Source organism: Lacerta agilis, chromosome 14, assembly GCF_009819535.1.
Source record: "Lacerta agilis isolate rLacAgi1 chromosome 14, rLacAgi1.pri, whole genome shotgun sequence".
Lineage (NCBI taxonomy): Eukaryota > Metazoa > Chordata > Lepidosauria > Squamata > Lacertidae > Lacerta > Lacerta agilis.
The window spans coordinates 18,925,783-18,945,077 of record NC_046325.1 but is presented as its reverse complement, the minus strand read 5'-3'; the positions used below and the strand labels follow the sequence as shown (position 1 = coordinate 18,945,077).

The 19,295-nt window shown below is 46.7% G+C and overlaps 2 protein-coding genes across 2 annotated transcripts; both read right to left on the bottom strand.

Annotated features, from left to right (window-relative positions):
* Nucleotides 1–396: 396 nt before the first annotated feature.
* LOC117059172 (CD276 antigen-like) lies at nt 397–5,237 on the bottom strand. The gene is made up of 3 exons (XM_033170722.1): nt 5,071–5,237; nt 2,541–2,873; nt 397–1,028 (listed from the first exon to the last, which is right to left on the bottom strand). Exons 1-3 carry the CDS (start codon nt 5,123–5,125, stop codon nt 835–837), a joined length of 582 nt encoding a protein of 193 aa, XP_033026613.1. The 5' UTR covers nt 5,126–5,237; the 3' UTR covers nt 397–834.
* A 1,236-nt stretch (nt 5,238–6,473) lies between these two features.
* Nucleotides 6,474–16,804, bottom strand: LAT (linker for activation of T cells). Its single transcript, XM_033169191.1, has 13 exons — nt 16,694–16,804; nt 16,245–16,358; nt 16,086–16,113; nt 15,236–15,291; nt 11,584–11,626; nt 10,198–10,265; nt 9,884–9,916; nt 9,590–9,647; nt 8,748–8,806; nt 8,150–8,203; nt 7,167–7,220; nt 6,915–6,989; nt 6,474–6,774 (listed from the first exon to the last, which is right to left on the bottom strand). The coding sequence occupies exons 2-12, from the start codon at nt 16,351–16,353 to the stop codon at nt 6,916–6,918; spliced, it is 636 nt and encodes a 211-aa protein (XP_033025082.1). The 5' UTR covers nt 16,354–16,358; nt 16,694–16,804; the 3' UTR covers nt 6,474–6,774; nt 6,915.
* Nucleotides 16,805–19,295: the final 2,491 nt, after the last annotated feature.

Below are 19,295 nucleotides of genomic sequence, written 5' to 3'. Positions count from 1 at the left end.
CAGTAGCACCTTAGAGACCAACTAAGTTTGTTCTTGATATGAGCTTTCGTGTGCATGCACACTTCTTCAGATACCACACTAAATGCACACGAAAGCTCATACCAAGAACAAACTTAGTTGGTCTCTAAGGTGCTACTGGAAGGATTTTTTAAATTTTGTTTTGACTATGGCAGACCAACACGGCTACCTACCTGTAACAGGTACCATAAGGAAGGTGATTAAAAGGTAAAGGGACCCCTGACCGTTAGGCCAAGTCGCGGACGACTCTGGGGTTGTGGCGCTCATCTCGCTTTACTGGCCGAGGGAGCCAGCGTCCGCAGACAGCTTCCGGGTCATGTGGCCAGCATGACTAAGCTGGTGATTACTGGTGAGCAAATGCATTGGAAAGTGTGAGGTGACATTTGCTTTGAGGCAATGTCAGTCTCCCCTCAAATAAATCAGGATGAATGGCAATGAACAGGTCATCTGCAAGCACCCAGGCACTCCTCAAGGCTGGCGCCCTCAACAGTTCCCTGTGTTGCCTCCTGTTTAATCCAACTCTGTCTCCACCCCACCAGGTTCCAGGCCCTGATGCCCTCAGAAATAGTCAATTCAGCCCGCCCCCCTCCACTGCCATTCAGTACATGCAATGCCCTTCAACACAGTATTAATTCTGAAGCTGGTTTAATGGTCATAACATCCCCCCAGGGAATTAAGATATTGCAAGAATGATTTGTCAATAGACTCTAAGCCCTGTCACAGAGCTACAGTTTCCACATTTACTTGGATAACACAGGGAGTTTAAGCTAAATGGATCTGAAGCCTGTTTTGATTTGCAGCAGTGCAGAAATGCGATCAGCGTGAGAGCTCTGGCGGGGAAAGGGGGGCAACTTCAGAACTGCATCTTGCGGCGCTCTTGCTGCTCACAAGCTCCTGGAGCTTGGCCTCGAGTTGCTTCACAGCTTCCACAATTTGACCCAGCTTGCTCAGGATATCTGAACGGCTGAGACACGGGGATGAAAGGGAATCTTCCAGATCTTCCTCGGGGTCTGCAGGGAATTAGTATCAGCATCCAACACACAGTAGGGTTAGAAATGAATGAAACACAAAAATCAAAGCTTGAGACTCTTGTGATGGACCCATCAACATCTTCTGTACTTCTCCCACGTTTAAACACAAGCCATACAGATTCCAAAAACTGAAATTGCTACGCAGAATTACAAGGCACTGTAGTAATGTATAGGCATTGGGCAAGTCATTTTCCGCATCTATTTGATATGGCTTTGTTGATAGCTACCTGCCTGGTCGCCTAGGGTGAGTAAAGCACACCTGCAGGCAAATCAAGGCAGGAGTTACTTGTAAACTAGAAGAGAGCAAAAGCTTTTATGGTGCAAAATGTATGCCTTTAAAGGTAAAGGTAAAGGGACCCCTGACCATTAGGTCCAGTCACTGACTACTCTGGGGTGTGTGGCGCTCATCTTGCTTTACTGGACAAGGGAGCCGGCGTACAGCTTCCGGGTCATGTGGCCAGCATGACTAAGCCACTTCTGGCAAACCAGAGCAGTGCACAGAAACACCGTTTACCTTCCCGCCGGAGCGATACCTATTTATCTACTTGCACTTTGACGTGCTTTCGAACTGCTAGGTGGGCAGGAGCAGGGACCAAGCAACAGGAGCTCACCCCGTCGCGGGGATTCGAACCGCCGACCTTCTGATCGGCAATTCCTAGGCTCTGTGGTTTAACCCACAGCGCCAACTGCGTACCCCAAATTATTAAAATATGTAGGGAGCAGGGGGAAGACAGGTGAGTGTCTTTTTGTTGACATCTAAGATTTATAGATGTTAGCTAGGCTCACTTAATTTTAAAAATGTGACTATAAACCCAATTAAACTGGAAATAAAAGAACCAATGTAGGAGGTAAAGGCTGCATTTTGGAAGTCTCCAGAGGAAAACAAGCCTTCCTCTTTCATAGGGTGTTTGAAAGGGGAATGTGTTCAAAAGAGATGGGGGGTAGGAATAGATATTTACTGAAGGGGGGGGGTTCAGAGAGAGAGTGAGAGTGCAGTGAAGAATGGGGGGATGGGTTTCTAGGATAGCCACACAGTTCTGTGTCAACCTGTAGCTATTTGCTATTGATTTGTAAATTATTTAAATTGGAATTGATGGGTGCGGTTTTGTTTGATTATCTGCTGATACTGTGTAGATAAATTATTTTGTGCTGTGTGTGAAAGGGATTCTGCAGTTACTATACTCAATTAATATAGGGTGGCAAGGTGACTTTCGTTGCATATTTGGACAATAATTGCCTCGAATCCAGTAATGTAGAAAATAAGACTTTAAAAATGGAGTGTGGGGGGGAAGATAAACATATACCTTATGGCTATGTCTTATTTTAGGAGAAACAGGGTATATATTATTGCCTGCCCGAGTAAAGAGTGCTGCATGATACTGGGGCGTATTCTGATGCAGCTAGACCTTAAATGTATTCCTGCTGGTGCTTGGTTGCACACACACACACACACACACACACACCACCTGCCACACCATCCACCTCCCTTACCTGCAACTTGCAAAGTTACTTCCCGGATCCGCACTTCCGGCGTGTATGTGACATAGCATCTGTAGTTGCCAGAGTTTCCAGTGCCAACCCGGGAAATGAGCAAGGACGCGTTGCCATTCCCCAGCTCTTCCTGGCTCAGGCTGATGCCTTCCCTGGAGGTGGTCACCACATCGTCAAATTCCGCCAGCTGCCTGCCCCGGTGGAACCAGAGGATTGTGAGTCGGCTGAGGTCCACGGTAGGCTCATCCACAGTAAAGATGCAATTCAGCAAGACATCATCTCCAACCGCAGCTTTCACCAGAGAGGGCTCGGCCTGCACCTGCAGCTTCCCGGCTGGGTCAAGCGACACAGAACAGACACATAAGAAGAGCACTCCTCTTCTTAGGAGTCAGGTCTCACAGTCAGCTGCCGATTGGCAAGAGCTGAGAAATCAATGAATATGCAGGCATGTGTGAACTGGCCTTGGGGTGGCAGGCATCACATCCTACTTTATCATTCTGTTGGGGTTGCTGCCTGCTTAACCGAGAACGTACAACCATTAGACACCTGATAGCTCAGCTGGTTAGAGCAAGGTGCTGGTGACATCAAGGTCGCAGGTTTGATCCCCATATGGGACAGTTGCACATTCCTGCATTGCAGGGGGTTGGACTAGATGATCCTTGGGGTCCCTTTTCAGCTCTACAATTCCGTCTTCCATGTGACAGGCGCCTTGAAATGGACCGTCAACACAGGTCCCAGGATGTTGAAATGGACTGCATTTTTGTTTCAGTTACAGTGACTGTGTCTATTTTTACATACAAATTAGCACATGCAGATTTTACACAAATTTATCTTAAAAAAAAAAAGTTATGTGTTTCCTCTTTATCAGTGATGCCTATGTGGCCCTAAACAGAATTGTTGGGGAAATCTAAGGACCATCTTAAATGGCATCAAACCGAGAAGCCACGCAGCCTAAGATCATCCAGTGATCGGTCTTCAATGGGCCATCTTGCCTAAACAGCTCAGTAAGTGAGCAGATCTCTTACTTGTAGACTGTCCTGGGTTCAAATCCATGTATCTGCACCTAAAAGCTTACCAGCTAAGAGGGTTGAGAAGAGACTTTTTCCAAATCCTTGGAAGGCTCTTGCCAGTCAAGTTACCGTACACAACACCAGACTCCAATTCAGATAAACCAGATTAACTTCATTCAGAGGGTGCTTCCAGGCTTTCACTGTATTTGGGTGGGATTTAGTCACATACAGGTAAATTCAGGTCCCACAACTGCAATGGATTGGGAGGTCTTGTGCAACAAACCTGCTTCCCCAAAAGGTCAGACTTCTTGCGATAAGGAAAGTGACAAGGAAAGGCATCCAAAGCGTTGGATTGCACTTGCTTCGGTGCAAGGCCATCTAAACCCCTTTCAAACAAATCGGGACAAATGAGCAGGTCATCTGGAAAGACCTTGAGTCACCCCAATTGTGTTGATTAGAAATAGGTTCAGGGCAGGCAAAAGTTCTTTATGAAACACACAGTTTACTTAATTCCACATTAAAGACAGGCTCAATGGCTGCCAAATTATATTGATAGTTATATTGATAGTTACAGATAGGTAGCCGTGTTGGTCTGCCATAGTCAAAACAAAGTAAAAAATAAAAAAATTCTTTCCAGTAGCACCTTACAGACCAACTAAATTTGTTCTTGGTATTTCGTGCATGCACACGAAAGCTCATACCAAGAACAAACTTAGTTGGTCTCTAAGGTGCTACTGGAAGGAATTTTTTATTTTTTATTTTGTTTAAATTATATTGATAATTGCTTAGCAGCAAAAACTGCCCACAAGATCAGATTGCAAAAGATTGCAATCTATTGATATATATTGACGTAAAAACAAATATAAACATACAGTACTGGGAAAATGGAATCCCCATGTACAAAGGTAATGTACCTGTGTTAAAGTACTGAAAGGCTGGGAGCAAACCTTGCTTGTGAGCTTGCAGAGGCACCAGGTTGCTCCCCAGATGACTGACAGTAGTTAAAAAAACATGTGTCTGGTGGTTCACAAGCAAGTTACAAAGACAACACAGTCCATCCCCTGCTCTCTGCTCCCTTCTCCAGCCCAGCAACACTTCATGCCAAGTGCCAGCCCCTACAACCACTCCACTTGTGGTTGCACATTGCTTTCCAGAATAATGGATAATTGTGAGTAATACTGCTATATTCAGACTGACTTCCTTGGGAAGTGGTGGGCACTCCTTGGCTGGAGGCTAGAGGACCATCTGCCAGGGGTGCTGCAGTCTGGAGATGGATAACCCATGGCCCTGCAGATGTTCTTGGACTCCCATCAGCCCCAGCCAACATGGCCAATGGTCAAGAGATGATGGGAGTGCAGTCCAGCCACATCTGGAGGGCCACTGGCCCCACCAGCAACCTTGCAGTTGTGTCAACCTGCATTGAGCAGGTGGCTGAACTAGATCTTGGCCTCTAAAGTCTCTTCCAACTCTTAAGAAGCCTTTGCTGCCCACCTCCTTCAATTTCAACGCAGGCAACTCACCGGCTTTTCCAAGGAAGCAGGAGGAGGTGAGGAGGATCAGTGTGAAGAAGCCCATCCCTGCAAGCAGCGACTGTTCCTCTGGAGATTGTGGAAGTCCCTTACAGCACAGCAAAACACAGCCAAGGGGGAATGGCTTATGTGCCTGCTTCCGTTATCAGCAGAGACAGCAGACTGTGAAAGCACCTCCACACTCTCTGGCACCCCAAGATAACGGGGTGTTTGTGCTTGCCTGGCACTGCCCCTGTGATCTCAACCCTTTCTATCTCTGTTGTCCCTACCCAGTGTTCCCGTGGTTATTATGCAAGAAACATCTGGTCTATCTTGAATGCCAGTGGCGACTTGGGTGGGGAATAAAAATGGCATTTGCCTCGGGCAGATAGTCAATTCAAGAACCTGGCTGCAGGGCATCACCCTCTGCCCCAAAGGTCTTGCGCCAAGAGGCTTGTGCTTACAAAACATGGAAGATAAGATTAAGAGCTGCAGTGACTGTCACTTGTTCCATCCATCAGTGCATCCCAACTCCACGTAAACAGAAGAGGTTCCCCCAACCAACGTTCCACTTAGAGGCGAATGGAGGTGGGCAGGTGTGGGTATTATATGACTCTTGTTCACAAAATGAGCAGCAATATCTTCAGGACTCTCTGAATTCAAGGAAAAGCAAAAATGAAATGATCCAGTAGCCCACACCCCCATCATCCTCTACTGTGTTGCACAGAGGACAGGCAAGTGCTTCTCTGGAGTTTAGAAGGCAGCCATAAATTTTGTTTATTCTGATAAGCTTTTGGCCTCCTTTAATTTATGTCTCCTTGTGGATCTGTTTGATCGGCTTGATTTAGTGCTCTTTAAAAAAAACACCACACACAACTTGTTACCAGTGCTTTTTTTCCCTTAAATTTTTTTTTGGGGGGTACTCTCAATTTCCTACTCATATTGAAATACTGAGGCCAAACTTAGATTCACAAAATGTTAGGGGTATGCATACCCCCAGAAAAGGCACTGCTTGTTACTTTAATGATGGAAACTGCCTAGGTACCGTGCTTTTGAAAACTGAAAGATGGAGTATAAATAAGAGTGGATGAAGCACAGCGATTCCATATTAAAAGCCTTTTGTGTAAGCATCCCAACTTTCCCAAGTCGAGGAAGCAAGAATGAACTGTTGGGTAATGTCTCTAATACTCTTGTCATCCCAAGTAACTGAATGCAGGATGCAGTGCTCAAGGAAGCAAGGAACCTCCAAGATTCATTTCAGTTGAAGTAGAAACCAAAGTTAGGATCCCAGTGCACTGTTTAGCAATTGCCAAGACATCTCTGTTCACCTGATCCCTGCAGACTCTGTTCGGACCCTTCTAGGCATCTCTCCCCTTCCTTAATCCTGCACCAATTCCCTTTCAAGTACAACAATGAGGGAATTACCAGTTCTTTATTTAGCCAAGAGACATAAACAACCCAGAATGCCTTGCGGGCTGGGGGTGGGGGACTGTTGGAAGACCAGTTCCACATGGACAGTCAAGCTTCTGAATCTTGCTACCAAGATTCTATAGTATTATGGAAAATTCTCAGGATGTGTCAGCCAAAGTGCAAAGGAGGACAATAAGTTATGGCAATATTTGAGGGTGGCTGGAAAGACAGTGTCTTAGGCCAACAAGGTAATGAATGCATCCTGCATATAGGTGACTGGAGCAACCGGCAAATGAACCTTTCAATCTAGGGAGAAAGAAATGTTGGTTAAGAGTCTACAAATGGCATGCAGGTTCTAGGGTTGCCCCCTATCATATATATGAAGCCACATCTACACACACCCCACACCCGTACCCCACCCCAAACAGACACCAGAATCCAGATACCTCAAAGCCCAGGACAGACATTCTCATAGTCTGGAGTGTCATCTTCACTTTCCCGATCACTGGTGCCACTGCCAACTACAGGAAAATGAAAGAGGACTTAAAATTATGGCAGGAGATATATGGCCCCACCCATAGCCCTCAGGCAATTAGCCAGAGAAATGGATAATGAGGGACTATAGGGAAATTAAATGAGTGTGTTGCTGAAGAGAAGAACTTCCTAGCAGGCCCACACAGCAGGCTTTTTCTACTCACCAAAACAAGGATCCATGATGGTGGCTTCTGGTTCTAGTACGTTGACATATTCACCTTTGACGGCAAGGGAAAATGGAAGATTTAATGAAGGTTCTGAGGTACATCCAGTGGAGAGACTGGTGTCCACTGGGATTGTGTGGGCAGAAGGCAGGGAGGTCAACAGTAGGGGGAGCCAGACCCAGTGATGGGTGGAGCCAACTCATTCTAGTTTTCTCCACACCTTTCCTTCCTGCTGAGTTTGACAAAGGCAACTCTGAAATTAAGGCAGAAGAGTCCAGCAGATGGCGTTACCTCTTGGACTGCTTGTAAGGAAGGAGGTAGTCAAAAGGGGTTGGGCTGAGGACAGACTGAGCTTGGTGGGGAAGTGTCCTGTATGTTCTGATGGACCACCCTGCACTGCACCCACCTCAGCAGTGCCTCTTCCTTGCTCAGTCACAGCAGAGACAGAATGAAGGAGCTGGTTTAACTCAAGGAGACCCAGTTTCAAGTCCCCTTTCACAGCCACAAAGCTCCTTGACTCAGCCTCTGCGATGGACACATAAGCAGTAGCTTATGTGAGCCATCTGCTCAGCACAATTAAATCTGCAGCACCCAGCATTTTTATGATTTTTGCCAAGAAGGTGTACCGCTTTGCAGGAGCTATGCAAATTATTATGCATTTTAAAAAAATACTGGAAGCAAGGTTGCTCATAGCAAAGTTTTTTAATATAAGTCTCCGGCAACTAGTGCAAAACTGAGATCAGTATTAGCTGGATCTTTCAGTTAGTTGCTTCTGCCTGCAACCCTAAATGCCCTTACTAGGGAGTAAGCTCCACTGAATGCTCTGGGACACCAAAAATTAACCTTCCACCCACTCGATTCTGCCTAATGATACGTCCAGCTGTGTCCGGCATGGGATGCACAAACCCACCTCCATTTTCAATGCAATCCTATGCCCTCATTCCTGACTACCCAGGCCCCATAGATCTACTTTCCACACTCACCGGGTGAATTCCGCTCACACTCGAGCACATTCTCATACTGCTCCCCTAGGGAATCTGAAAAAGAAAAATCGGAAGTACTTCAAACATTGCCCTTTCCCAATTGTGTCCCAAGTTACTTTCTCATTTAGAATCACTGTGATGCAGCAGTGATGGCCAAACCTGGCCCTCCAGCTGTTTTGGGACTACAGTTCCCATCATCCCTGACCACTGGTCCTGTTAGCTAGGGATGATGGGAGTTGTAGTCCCAAAACAGCTGGAGGGCTGAGTTTGGCCATCACTAGGTTAGGGTGTTGCAGCAGGACCTGGGAGACCAGGGTTCAATCTCCACTCAGCCAAGAGGCTTATTGGGTGACCTTGGACCAGGTACTGTCTCTTAGCCTAACCTACTCTGCAGGGTTGCTGTGAGGATTGAATGGGAGAGGGGAGGAGCCGTTTACAGCACCTGCTGAGTTTCTTGGATGTAAGGTGGGAGAGAGATAAATGCTACATTTAGATGACCCTGAATTTTAAAATAGATAGGTTACCACAACACCCTCCAAGAGAACCGCAGCCCCGATGACAGGAGGGAGGCAGTCCATCCCACCTGCTGCAAACTCACCTGTGGAAGCACCGTCTTCATTGCCTTGAACTGTAAGTGGCACATCTGGCAGCACGTCACTGTGGAAGAGAAGGGAAATGAAGCTTTGGTGCTGCACTGATTCAAGAAATAAGCAGTTGACTCATGCTGAATGAAACCCAGCATTGCCTGCTCTGACTAGCAGCAGTTTTCTGAGGTTGAGGGCCAACACTGCTTATATATTTTCATTTGGATACTGCCTTTCACAGCTAATCCTAGTCCCAAGGTAGCTCTGTACTGGAATTGCATTTTTAAGGTGTTTTTAGATGTTTTAGACATTTTATCGTTTGTGTGTTGCCATCCATTTATAACATATTAACTGCTGCTGGTTTAGCATTTTTCATATTTCCCCGCCACCTTCCCTGCTGCAAAATGCGCAATTTTTTAAAAAGTGGATTCATTGTGCAAAAGCGGCGAAGTGCTTTGGTCTGCTGTAGTTGTGCAAATATAAATTTGCCAGTATGCAGATTTAGAAAATGGAATTCGTTCTGCACAGTAGTGCAGATCTGGCGGGACTAGAACCCCCATCACCTCTGGCCTTTGGCTGTGCTGGCTGGGGCTGGTGGGAGCTGCAGTCCAACAACCACACATTCCCTATCCCTGCTTTAAGCAGTGAACAACACTGATTGAGCAAGCGGAAGAAAGGTGGTATATAATCCATTAAGCAGAGATGCTGGGGACTTTATAGATGCAGAGCGCAGAGATGCTGGGGACTTTATAGATGCAGAGCACATAGTGTGCCAACAGGTTCCTATGAATGATCCAGCTAAAATCCATTATAAGGTTTGACCTCTGACCCGCCCGCCCTCCCCAAAAAGACTTACATGTATGGAGGGACATAGTTGTCATCATTATCCTCATCATCAGTGGCACCAGCTTGTACTGGAAGCACAGAGACCATTGGCAGAGTTATACACATGAGCTTACATTCACATATACTGGGAGCCCCCACCCCAACATTGAGCCAAAACCAGCCTGCAGAATCCAGTCACGGTGAGTGCAAGAGCACTGTCAAGTCCAAGAGCACTGCAAAACTGCAGAGCAAGTAGATGACTCGTGCAAGTGAGCCAAGCTGTATATTCCAGAAAGTGGCCTTAAAACCAATAATTCCTACTCACCTTCACCTTGGTTTTCATAACTGGGAATGCTTTCTGAGATGGGGACATGCCACAAAGAGAAAAGGAGGGCACTGATTAAGCCTACTGAGTGCCTGCAGCTTCCCAGACCAATGCCATTTGCCCCTCATCCCCCCCCCCCGTTTCTATTTCATAGAAGTAGACCTTCAAAAGGCTATTCATCCCAATGGCTAGATTCCCAGACCTCAGCCCCCCATTGCCCTTTAAAGGCTTCGGTAGGAAAGAAGCCCCCCAGCCGCTCCACTTCCTAAACCTTGCAAAAAAACAACAACACCCCCATTTCCTTCACAACTCACCATTATCCGTTTCAACTTTGTATGATGGTACTGGATAGGAAAGACTGCATGGGGGCCATCTGCTGTGCCTGTGAACAAAGAGGTAAAGGGGTTAAATACAGGTACGAAAGCGGCCATGGAATGACAAGGGGACTAAGATGATGCTCCCAACATGCTTTTCTTATTCCAGCCATCACCCCCACTTTGACGAGGAATCCATAGGTGCTGGAAGAATGCCAACTGGAGATATTCTCTGAAGCTGAAGGCAAGTGATGCTTTTGCATCTAAATGTAGGCTTTTAAAATCTTCTCTTATCAACTGCCCTGGGTGAAAGATATTAAGGAAGTTTTTTATGTTTGATGTTTTATCATGTTTTTGATACAGTATTATGTTGGCAGCCACCCAGAGTGGCTGGAGGAAGATGGGTGGGGTATAAATAATAAATAGTAGAAGTAGTAGTAGTAGTAGTAGTAATAATAATAATAATAATAATAATAATAATAATAATAATAATAATAAATAATGATGCACTGGGAAGCGTTCAGAGTCAGACTCTTATTTGCTCAAGCATTTTGGAGGACCTCTGAGCTACAATTCTGCTTTACTCTTTTGCTGTATATTGCTCTGCTTCTTTATGGGTTTTTATGCAGAATTTTTTATATTGGGTGAATAGTCACCAGCTTAAAGCGTAACAAGGGAGCTAACCCCTCCCACACTGCATTCCGAATTGCATTTGTACATTGATGTAAACATCAGTACAGTTGGATGCGTTTTGAAGTTGCCCACTGTGTGTCCACACCAGGGGGTGGGGTGGGGAGGGGAAATGGATGTCTTTACATGGTTTATGTTTTCAAACCAGATCAGAGCTGATTGGGACGGACACACTCACTCACTCTCTCACACAGCAACATTTCTCAAGAAACTACAGGATCGATGTGGGCAGTGGTGAACACTGTGCGCATACAGCTTTACAAACCGGGCGGTGGCTGACGTGCTGATGTTCCCCCACACGCAAAATACATTTGCTTGCTTGCAGACATACAGTGGTACCTCTGTTTCCAAACATAATCCGTTCCCGAAGACCATTCCAAGTTCTGAAACATTTGAAAACCGAAACTTAATAGCCGACATCTAGGCCTCAGGACCTTGCACTCATCGGAAGCCGCGTGGCATGTTCGACTTCTGAGGCATGTTCGAAAACCTTGGTTTACTTCCAGGTTTACGCTGTTCGAAAACCGAAATGTTTGTCAACGGAGTGGTTCGAAAACCGAGGTACCACTGTACTAGACAGACTCACTCACAGAAACAAGCTTATTCTTTGCTCAAAACAGAAGTGTGTGGTGTTGGGGGTGCCTGGGTGGATGGATGCTCAGCAAGCAGTTCACAAATTGTTCAGGGATTGCTTACCTCCACACGTCTGGTTGGGATGAAACGGCAGGCCAAGGTGGGGCTGAAAGGTTGAAGAAAAAGAAGAACTCAGATGCCATCACCTGAGAGGATTACATGAGATCCCAGCTTTTGGCTCACCTCCCATGCCCCACCCCCCAAAAGCATCATCAGCATCATAAAGGCCACACTCAAGTCTTTAATGGCTTGGGAGGACCAGGTAAATTGAAAGGTTGTCTTCTCCCAAATGCACACCCACTCAAACCATAAGTTCCTCTCTTCAGAGCCAGAGACCCAACTTATCGGCCCTGCCAGGCTACCGGGGGGGGGGGCAGCTTCTAGGGAGAAGGCCTTTTTGATGGTGGCACCTCTGTTCCAAAAGGGCTTCCCCAGAGAGAGCTGCTTGCCATCAAGTTTGTGGTCTTTTTGGCACAAGGGGAGAAATTTGCTTTTATCCATCCAGGCCTTTAAAAGCAATTTGAATTTCAAAACAACGCAAGATCTGGGCTCTAATGTTGTAAGCTGCATTTGGTAAATTCCTAACGGATCGCATTTTCCTCCAATTTTTTTATGCTGTGTTAGCACATTTTTAAACGTTTTAAAATTATAGTGTTGTGTTTTTGTTTTGTTTCGCAAACCATAAGGGGATATGTGTTGATGGGCAGCCATGGGCATCTGGTAGCAAAGTTTTTCAACCAATTTAAAGAAGATGTAAAAGTTACAGGAGCCCTCAATACATAAATCAGGGCTGCAGTTTGAGAAGTTTACAATCCCAATTAAAATGGCTTTCCCCTGCACTGTTGTGAAGAAATGCTGCTCATTTCACCAGTGTTTCAATGTGTATTGAGTGGCGTGCTTTGTCATTTATATTCTGATGTACACTGCAGTGTGTTTGGTGGGGGAAGTCTTCTTTCTGGTCAGGTAAAAGCTGGTTTAACTGTCAGTGGGGGGCCTTAACTGACAGCGGAGGAGGGGCTGGAGATGGAACTCTCAGTATGCAAAAGAAGGATAGAAGACACACATATTCTGGTTGGTGGGTGCAGGTTTAGAATGTTTAATTAGACAGTGTGATTGGCTGGGGCTAGACTGGGAGACTATAAAGCTGGGTGCTGGCCAGTCAAGGAGCTCAGTCCAGGCTGCATCACAGAAGAGGAAATAAGAAAGCCTGAGGGGAAGGCAGAGTGGCCAAAGACTGGCTGGGGTAAGTCAGGTGAATCACTTGGCTTAGGCTGAAGAGTTGAGAGGAACAATTCATCATTTACAGCAGCAAGAGCGGTGTGGTGGGGGCGGTCCGCCCTGGATGTCATCCCTGAGGGGAGGTGACACCGCCTCCACCCCCTGGGACACTTGCCATGGGCCTGGATATCCCTGTGGGCCCGGATAGCCCTGCCCCCCATGGTCCCCGCCTACCCCGCCCCCCGGGGCACAGCCCGGGTGCTGGAGCAGCTAGCTCCGCCTCTGCCAAGAGGGCAGAGGTGAATAACACTTTTGGCTGCTGGACTTGGGTGTCTGGAATGAAAGCAAGAGTATAGATTCCAGTACAGTAAAAGAATACACGTGCTTCTCAGTACATCAGTAGGGGTTAAAACAAAGGCTTCAGTAAAAGTCCTCAGTTATAGTGTTGGTGAGGCACAACCAGGGTGAAGTAAATACAAGGGCAATCTGGCAAAAGTGTTTTAATGGGGTAACTAACCGCTTTCTCAAAGCTATAATAGTAGCGCAAAGTAAGCTTTTGGAATCAAAGTAACACTAACAAATTAGTACAGTCAGTGGTGGAGGAAGGCTCCGCGCTACCCAGGGCGGCGGAAAAACACGCCCCGTGGGCAGGGCGTCGTGACGTCACATTGTGACGTCACGACCGCCGGGCCGGCGCCGCTTCCGCAGCCCCCTTTTAAGCGGCAGAGTGAAAAGGCGGCTCGTGGGGCTGCTGAGCGCTATCGGCGGCTCCCCGCCGATCGTGCACTTCAGCCCCACCAGCCGCCTTTTCCCTCTGCGGCTCAAAAGGGAGCCGCGGCGGTCTGACGACGGAGTGCACCTGCGCGACATTTCACGCAGGCGCACTCAATCGTCAGGCCATGCGCTGCTGCTCCCGGGGTGATGGAGGGAGCGGTGGCGCATGGGAGTGGCGAGAGGGGCCGCCGCTTGTCACACCCACCCTCCCCTGTCACCCGGGGCATACCGCCCCTACCGCCCCCCCTAGCAACGCCCCTGAGTACAGTGTATAACCATCTAAAAAGACTACTATATTAAAGTTACTGCATAAGCTGGTGCACTACAGAAGCTTGCAATACATAGATGTTAATACCTTTGTTAAATGTAGTAACTGTTGGAGTAACCTGCTCCAACAATTCCAGAAGGTCGTGAGATTTGAGGAATAGAAGATAGGAGGTTTAGGGCTGAAGAAGCAAAAGCGGCTGAAGAAGCAAAGGCGGCCGAAGCAGCAGAAGGTGGCCGAAAATAAAGAGACTGCAGTCAAACTTGTAGTGCACTCAATGGCTGTGAGTGGGCTCTCCTTACCTCTAACGGAGGCAGGGGCTATTTATTGTGAATTTGTACAGCAACGTAAGCATAAAGGCAACCAATACCCATTAAGCATAAAAAGCCCTTCCGGGCGGGAAACAGCTCCAGGGACCGTTAGTAAAGGGGGCTTCCTGGCGCGCTTTTCCTGGAGTGGAGGGAACTCAACTCCAGCTCCGAGATCCCGGCCGGATCTTCTTTCTTTCCTCCTTCCCCTGCACGCGGCAGCACAGAGGGATCGGCAGGACAGCGGCTGCGCGCGCAGGAGGCGCCGGAGCATATTCCCACAGTAACTACGGGCCACGCCTATATCGCAGAGTTACCATTAGGATTATTGGCGTGTTAAAGGTGCAAAGTGTATAAGTGATATTAAATGTTGGCAGTGATAAGGTTTTAGGAAAACCACTAAGTGGAAGTTGGGTTTTGTTAATAAAACAAGTAAGGAAACAGGCCACCTCCCCTCACCACAGCTATTATATTATTCTGAGGGAGGGGGCTCCCAATGAAAATTTGGAGAGGGGAGTCACATGCACAGCAGCTCATGGCTATTAAATAAACAAAAAAAATCTGACATTCTCACAAATTAGTATCACATGTAGTTTGCTTCTGACTGGCAATGAGCCGAAAGACCATGCCTTGTTGAATTTAAGAGTACAGTATAAGAAGAGTCTACTGGGTCAGGCCAATGACCCATCTAGTCTGGCATCCTGTTCACAAAGTGGTCAACCAGATGCCTGTGGGAAATCCAAAAGCAGGATTTGAGCATAAAAGCGCTTTCACTTGCTGTGGTTTCCAGCAACTGGTATTCAGAAGCATTGTTGCCTCCAACTGTGGAGGCAGAGCATAGCCGTCAATGGCATTTCAGTTCTAAACGTTGTAAGTTTGGAGCAGAGGCTATTGTTAGGAATCCTGTAAGATTATGGCTTGTCAAGGTGGTGGTGGTGTTGAGGCAGAACAGTGGGGAAGTTTGGCCAATGAGACCCCACATGGCTGTACCAGCTTCCCAAAGTCTTCAGTGATGGTGATAAATAATAATAATAATAGTAATAATAATAATAAATAATAACAACAAAAAGAGCAGATAAAACAGGAGACTACAAGCCAGCCTTTCATAAAATCTCAATTTTAAAATAGCACTGTATGGGCAGCTACTCACAGGGAGGACGTCGTAGCAACTTGAATGTTGAACTCGAATGTGCACTAGTTGAAGGCCTGTGGGGGAAATGCATTAATCATTCTTCTTTTCATGGACAGTACAGGAATCATGCTTGAGAGACATAGCAATCTGCTCCCCAAAACAGCACAAGAAACTCTCCCCTTCCAGGTTTTGGATGAAACACCAGAAGCTGTTTTCTACAGAGCCAGGCCATTGGTCCATCTCACTCTGTAGAGAACAACCTGCACCATGGATGGGGAACCCAGGGTTCTCCAGCTACTGTTGGGACTCCCAACATCCACCGGCCTCAAGCCCCACCCTCCCAATAGCCAGGGGCTATTATAATCTAGCAACACCTGGAAGGCCACAGGGTTCCTTATCCCTGGTCTACACTGACAGACATGGGCTGTACAAAATTTCAGATCAGAGTCTTTCTCAGCCCTACTAGGAGATGCCAGGGACTGAACCTGGGACCTTCTGCATGCAAAGCACTTGAAAGAGTAGCATGCTAACACCACAAACAATTTCCCTTTCCTCCACTGTATCAAAAAGTGGCCTTCGTACAGTATCCATGTACTTTGCAACTTTGGGAATTGTATAACAGAGTTGGGGTGAGGGGAGTAGACAGAAGGCAGGACCTCTGTACCTTCCTAGTGGTGCAAAAGAGAAGAAATGTTAAGAAATGCACCTTTTCCTTCTGGGATAGAAGCTGCCCATTGCATCTGGTCACCTTAAAACATGCATCCATTTTCCAAACCTCCCCAAGCTCTGGTTTTGCGCACACACCCACACACCCACACACCCACACCATTTTACCCCCAAAGTAAACCCTGGTCAGTCACGAACTTACTTGTACTGGTAATCATCAACAGATGGTGCTGTTGTGAGAGAGGGAAAGAGACACCAATGTAATTAAGAAGTTCACTGGGGTGAGAGCAATGAATGGAGAAGTCGGGAACTGTTTGCTCCTCGAGGAAAGGAAGTTTGGGGAGCGCGGAAGAGACTTAACTGTCTAATTCAGGGTCCCGGCAGTCAATGCAAAGCACAAGTAGAATCACCAGAAGTGGGACAGTAAATGCCAGCACCCAGAAGATGTCACCCGTGTGCGAGGCATCCATGCCACCTGCAAGGGGGACAGTAGCAGTATCTTGGAGTCAGGGCAGGTGCAAACTCCGAGGTGAAAAACAGCATTGAGCAGCTTAGCGCCACAGCATGTCAATAGCCCTGTGGGGAAACAGCCAAATTCAAGTTCTCAGTGTGTGTTAAACAGATAATGAAACCAAATATAACTGTTTGTCCCGGTCCCTATCCACCCAGAAAATTTAGCTTATTGAAATGTCTTATTCAGAATTTATTTGGAGTTTTGACAACGTTTGGGTGGATTTCCACACTATGTAGTAGCAGCAGCATGCCACAAAAGATAGCAGAGTGGGGGGAGAACAGCTTGGGCTTGCTTACATTGTGATGTGGTAGCCCCTTTGCTAGGCCCTATGAATGCTGGAATGTTAGGAGACAGGGCAGCAGAGAGGCATTTGTTCTCTCTTCCTGAATGGGAACTTGAACATTCACTATCCATGGAATGGATTGGCAATAGATTGGCAAGTGTTTTTCACTCCCAACAACAGTTAACAAAAATATTCCTACTTCCAAATTTAGGTTATTAGAATCCCTGTTCTACAGCCATGTGCTAATTTTTATTTATATATGCAAGGTCATCCCACTGTATGGCTCATGGGATTCAAGAAATAATTGGCTCCACCCCACTGGCCACTATTTTGTGTCTCACTGACCCAAGCTACTGTTTTGTGTATGCCTCTGGCCAGTGAACTGTGGGGTTCCAGCAAAAATCCAAAGTAGATTCTAAAAAACACAAAGTTTGCCAGGCCTGCGCTACAAGAATGCTCTTCAAATTTCCTATCAGGGAATCCTTTTTACAGTCTTCCACCTGCCTGCCAATAATTCTTGCCCATCTGCCAATGAAGCGTTGGCAAATCACAAAGGAAAATGCAAGGCTTTTTTTCCTGCTTCGGTCAAATTTAAAAGCCCTCCCTCATTTTTTATTATTTGAGTAGCACATCATGTTGTCTCAGTGAATGCTTTGCAAATGTATACAGTACAAATTTCATTTTGGCATTTCAGTAAGCAACTCACTGATAGTCTTGTGCGCTGTGTTTTTTTCTGCTCTAGCTAGACTAATTACTTATCCCAAACTCCTAGGGTATAAACAGATATAAGAATCCCAATTTTGCCAATGGTTGGCATCCATCTGTGGAAGCAGAGAAAAAAAGAGGGGGAGATTACTCCCAAAATTGTAGCAAAAAGTTATCTCAATGATACTTATATAGCTTAGACAAGTGCCCCAGCAGGCCTGCGCATAGCTTGTCTGAGGCTGGGGTAGGAGTCCCTGGTCGGCTGAGAGGCCCAGGGCGTTTTTTGCATGACAGCTTAAGTCTGTCAGGGCCCCCCAGCCGGCTTAGCACTCAGAGACCTTGGCTGCCCCCTTCCTCTGCACCAACCTGCATTCGGGGGGGGGGGGTTGAGTCCCAAAAAGTTGCTGTTTGACTCTGTGGGTAGGCTGGCTCTAGGGAAACATACTCTGTTCGCTCAGCGTGGAGCAACATGGCTATAGGGCCTCACCATTGCCCTGTGTGCACAGAGAGATACTGAGCCTTACGCAACATTGTTCCCTTGTGAATTTGCAGCTGGAAGGCAGTCAAAAGCGCAGAGAGAGCTCTCTTTCAAATGCATGTGCTAATCCCACCATTACTGATAGACCACAGAGATCCCCACAGATCAGCCAGGGAGGCGATAACAGGAGGGAGCACAACAGAGCGAGCAGTGGCCCTGTGGAAATAACCCAATCGACAGGTCGCTTAACTGCATGCGGCAGCAGGATGCACAAGAAATCTCTCCAAGAGGCTGGGCTGAAAGAAAATGGAAGGGGTGGGTGGTTCAAGAAGGCTTTAGAAAGGAGGGATCCCCCAAATTCAATACAAGCTTGGAGATACAAATGGGGTTCTAGGCTATGATCCACAGTACCTTTCAGCTGGAGGAGACTCTTGAGAGTCCCATGGATTGCAAGAAGATCAAACCTATCCATTCTCAAGGAAATCGGCCCTGAGTGCTCACTAGAAGGACAGATCCTGAAGTTGAGGCTCCAGTACTTTGGCCACCTCATGAGAAGAGAATACTCCCTGGAAAAGACCCTGATGTTGGGAAAGATGGAGGGCACAAGGAGAAGGGGACGACAAAGGATGAGATGGTTGGACAGTATTCTCGAAGCTACTAACATGAGTTTGGCCAAACTGCGGGAGGCAGTGAATGATAGGCGTGCCTGGCGTGCTCTGGTCCATGGGGTCACAAAGAGTCGGACACGACTGAACGACTGAACAACAACAACCTTTCAGCAGGATGCTAATTCACAAAGTCAAGGCAGGTATACACATTCTGGATTTGAGCAAGAGGCAACAGACAGACAACAGCGTCATGGTTTGCCACAAAAGTGACTATGATGGGGAATAGATAGGGAAGTTAGCTAACAGAATTGCTTTCAGATGTGTCTATTAGGAGACATTTGCACTAAAATGCTGATCAATTTTCTTGAGGATTTTTTTAAAAATTGCAAACTAATGTGGAGAACTGAACATAAGACTGTAAAAATGAGAAAAAGAGAGAAACCCAAATGGATAGGGTTTTGCTATCCCCAACTGCCTGAAAGGAGCAGTGTATGTTTGCATGTGAAGAACTCATTTCCCTAAATACATATAGTTTTGCAATGCAAAGTCCCCTAACACAATGCATTTTCCCTTGTACATGCGTTTTAAATGCAAACATTACCCCAGTATACACATTTTGTTATGCACTGCTTGGTTAAGAGAATTGCATTGCAAAATTCAGAAGAGTGCGAATTTCAAAAGATGGCTTTGCTTCAGTTCATGTACAGCTTCGGAAAGTGTGGATTAGGTAGGTTCACTTAATGCCAACAGAGAAATGCCAACTGAATTGGATTTCTCCCCCACCCCTAGTCTGAAGGCACCTGAGGCAGCCACTATGCTGAAGT

Coding starts and splice junctions, on each gene's coding strand:
- LOC117059172 (XM_033170722.1), bottom strand. CDS start 5,125: ATGGGCTTCTTCACACTGATCCTCCTCACCTCCTCCTGCTTCCTTGGA. Junction 2,874..5,070: donor CTGCTTCCTTGGAAAAGCCG/GTGAGTTGCCTG, acceptor CGCTTGACCCAG/CCGGGAAGCTGCAGGTGCAG. Junction 1,029..2,540: donor AGTAACTTTGCAAGTTGCAG/GTAAGGGAGGTG, acceptor AATTCCCTGCAG/ACCCCGAGGAAGATCTGGAA.
- LAT (XM_033169191.1), bottom strand. CDS start 16,353: ATGGATGCCTCGCACACGGGTGACATCTTCTGGGTGCTGGCATTTACT. Junction 8,807..9,589: donor AACTATGTCCCTCCATACAT/GTAAGTCTTTTT, acceptor TCTCTTCCACAG/TGACGTGCTGCCAGATGTGC. Junction 8,204..8,747: donor TGAAGACGGTGCTTCCACAG/GTGAGTTTGCAG, acceptor TTTCTTTTTCAG/ATTCCCTAGGGGAGCAGTAT.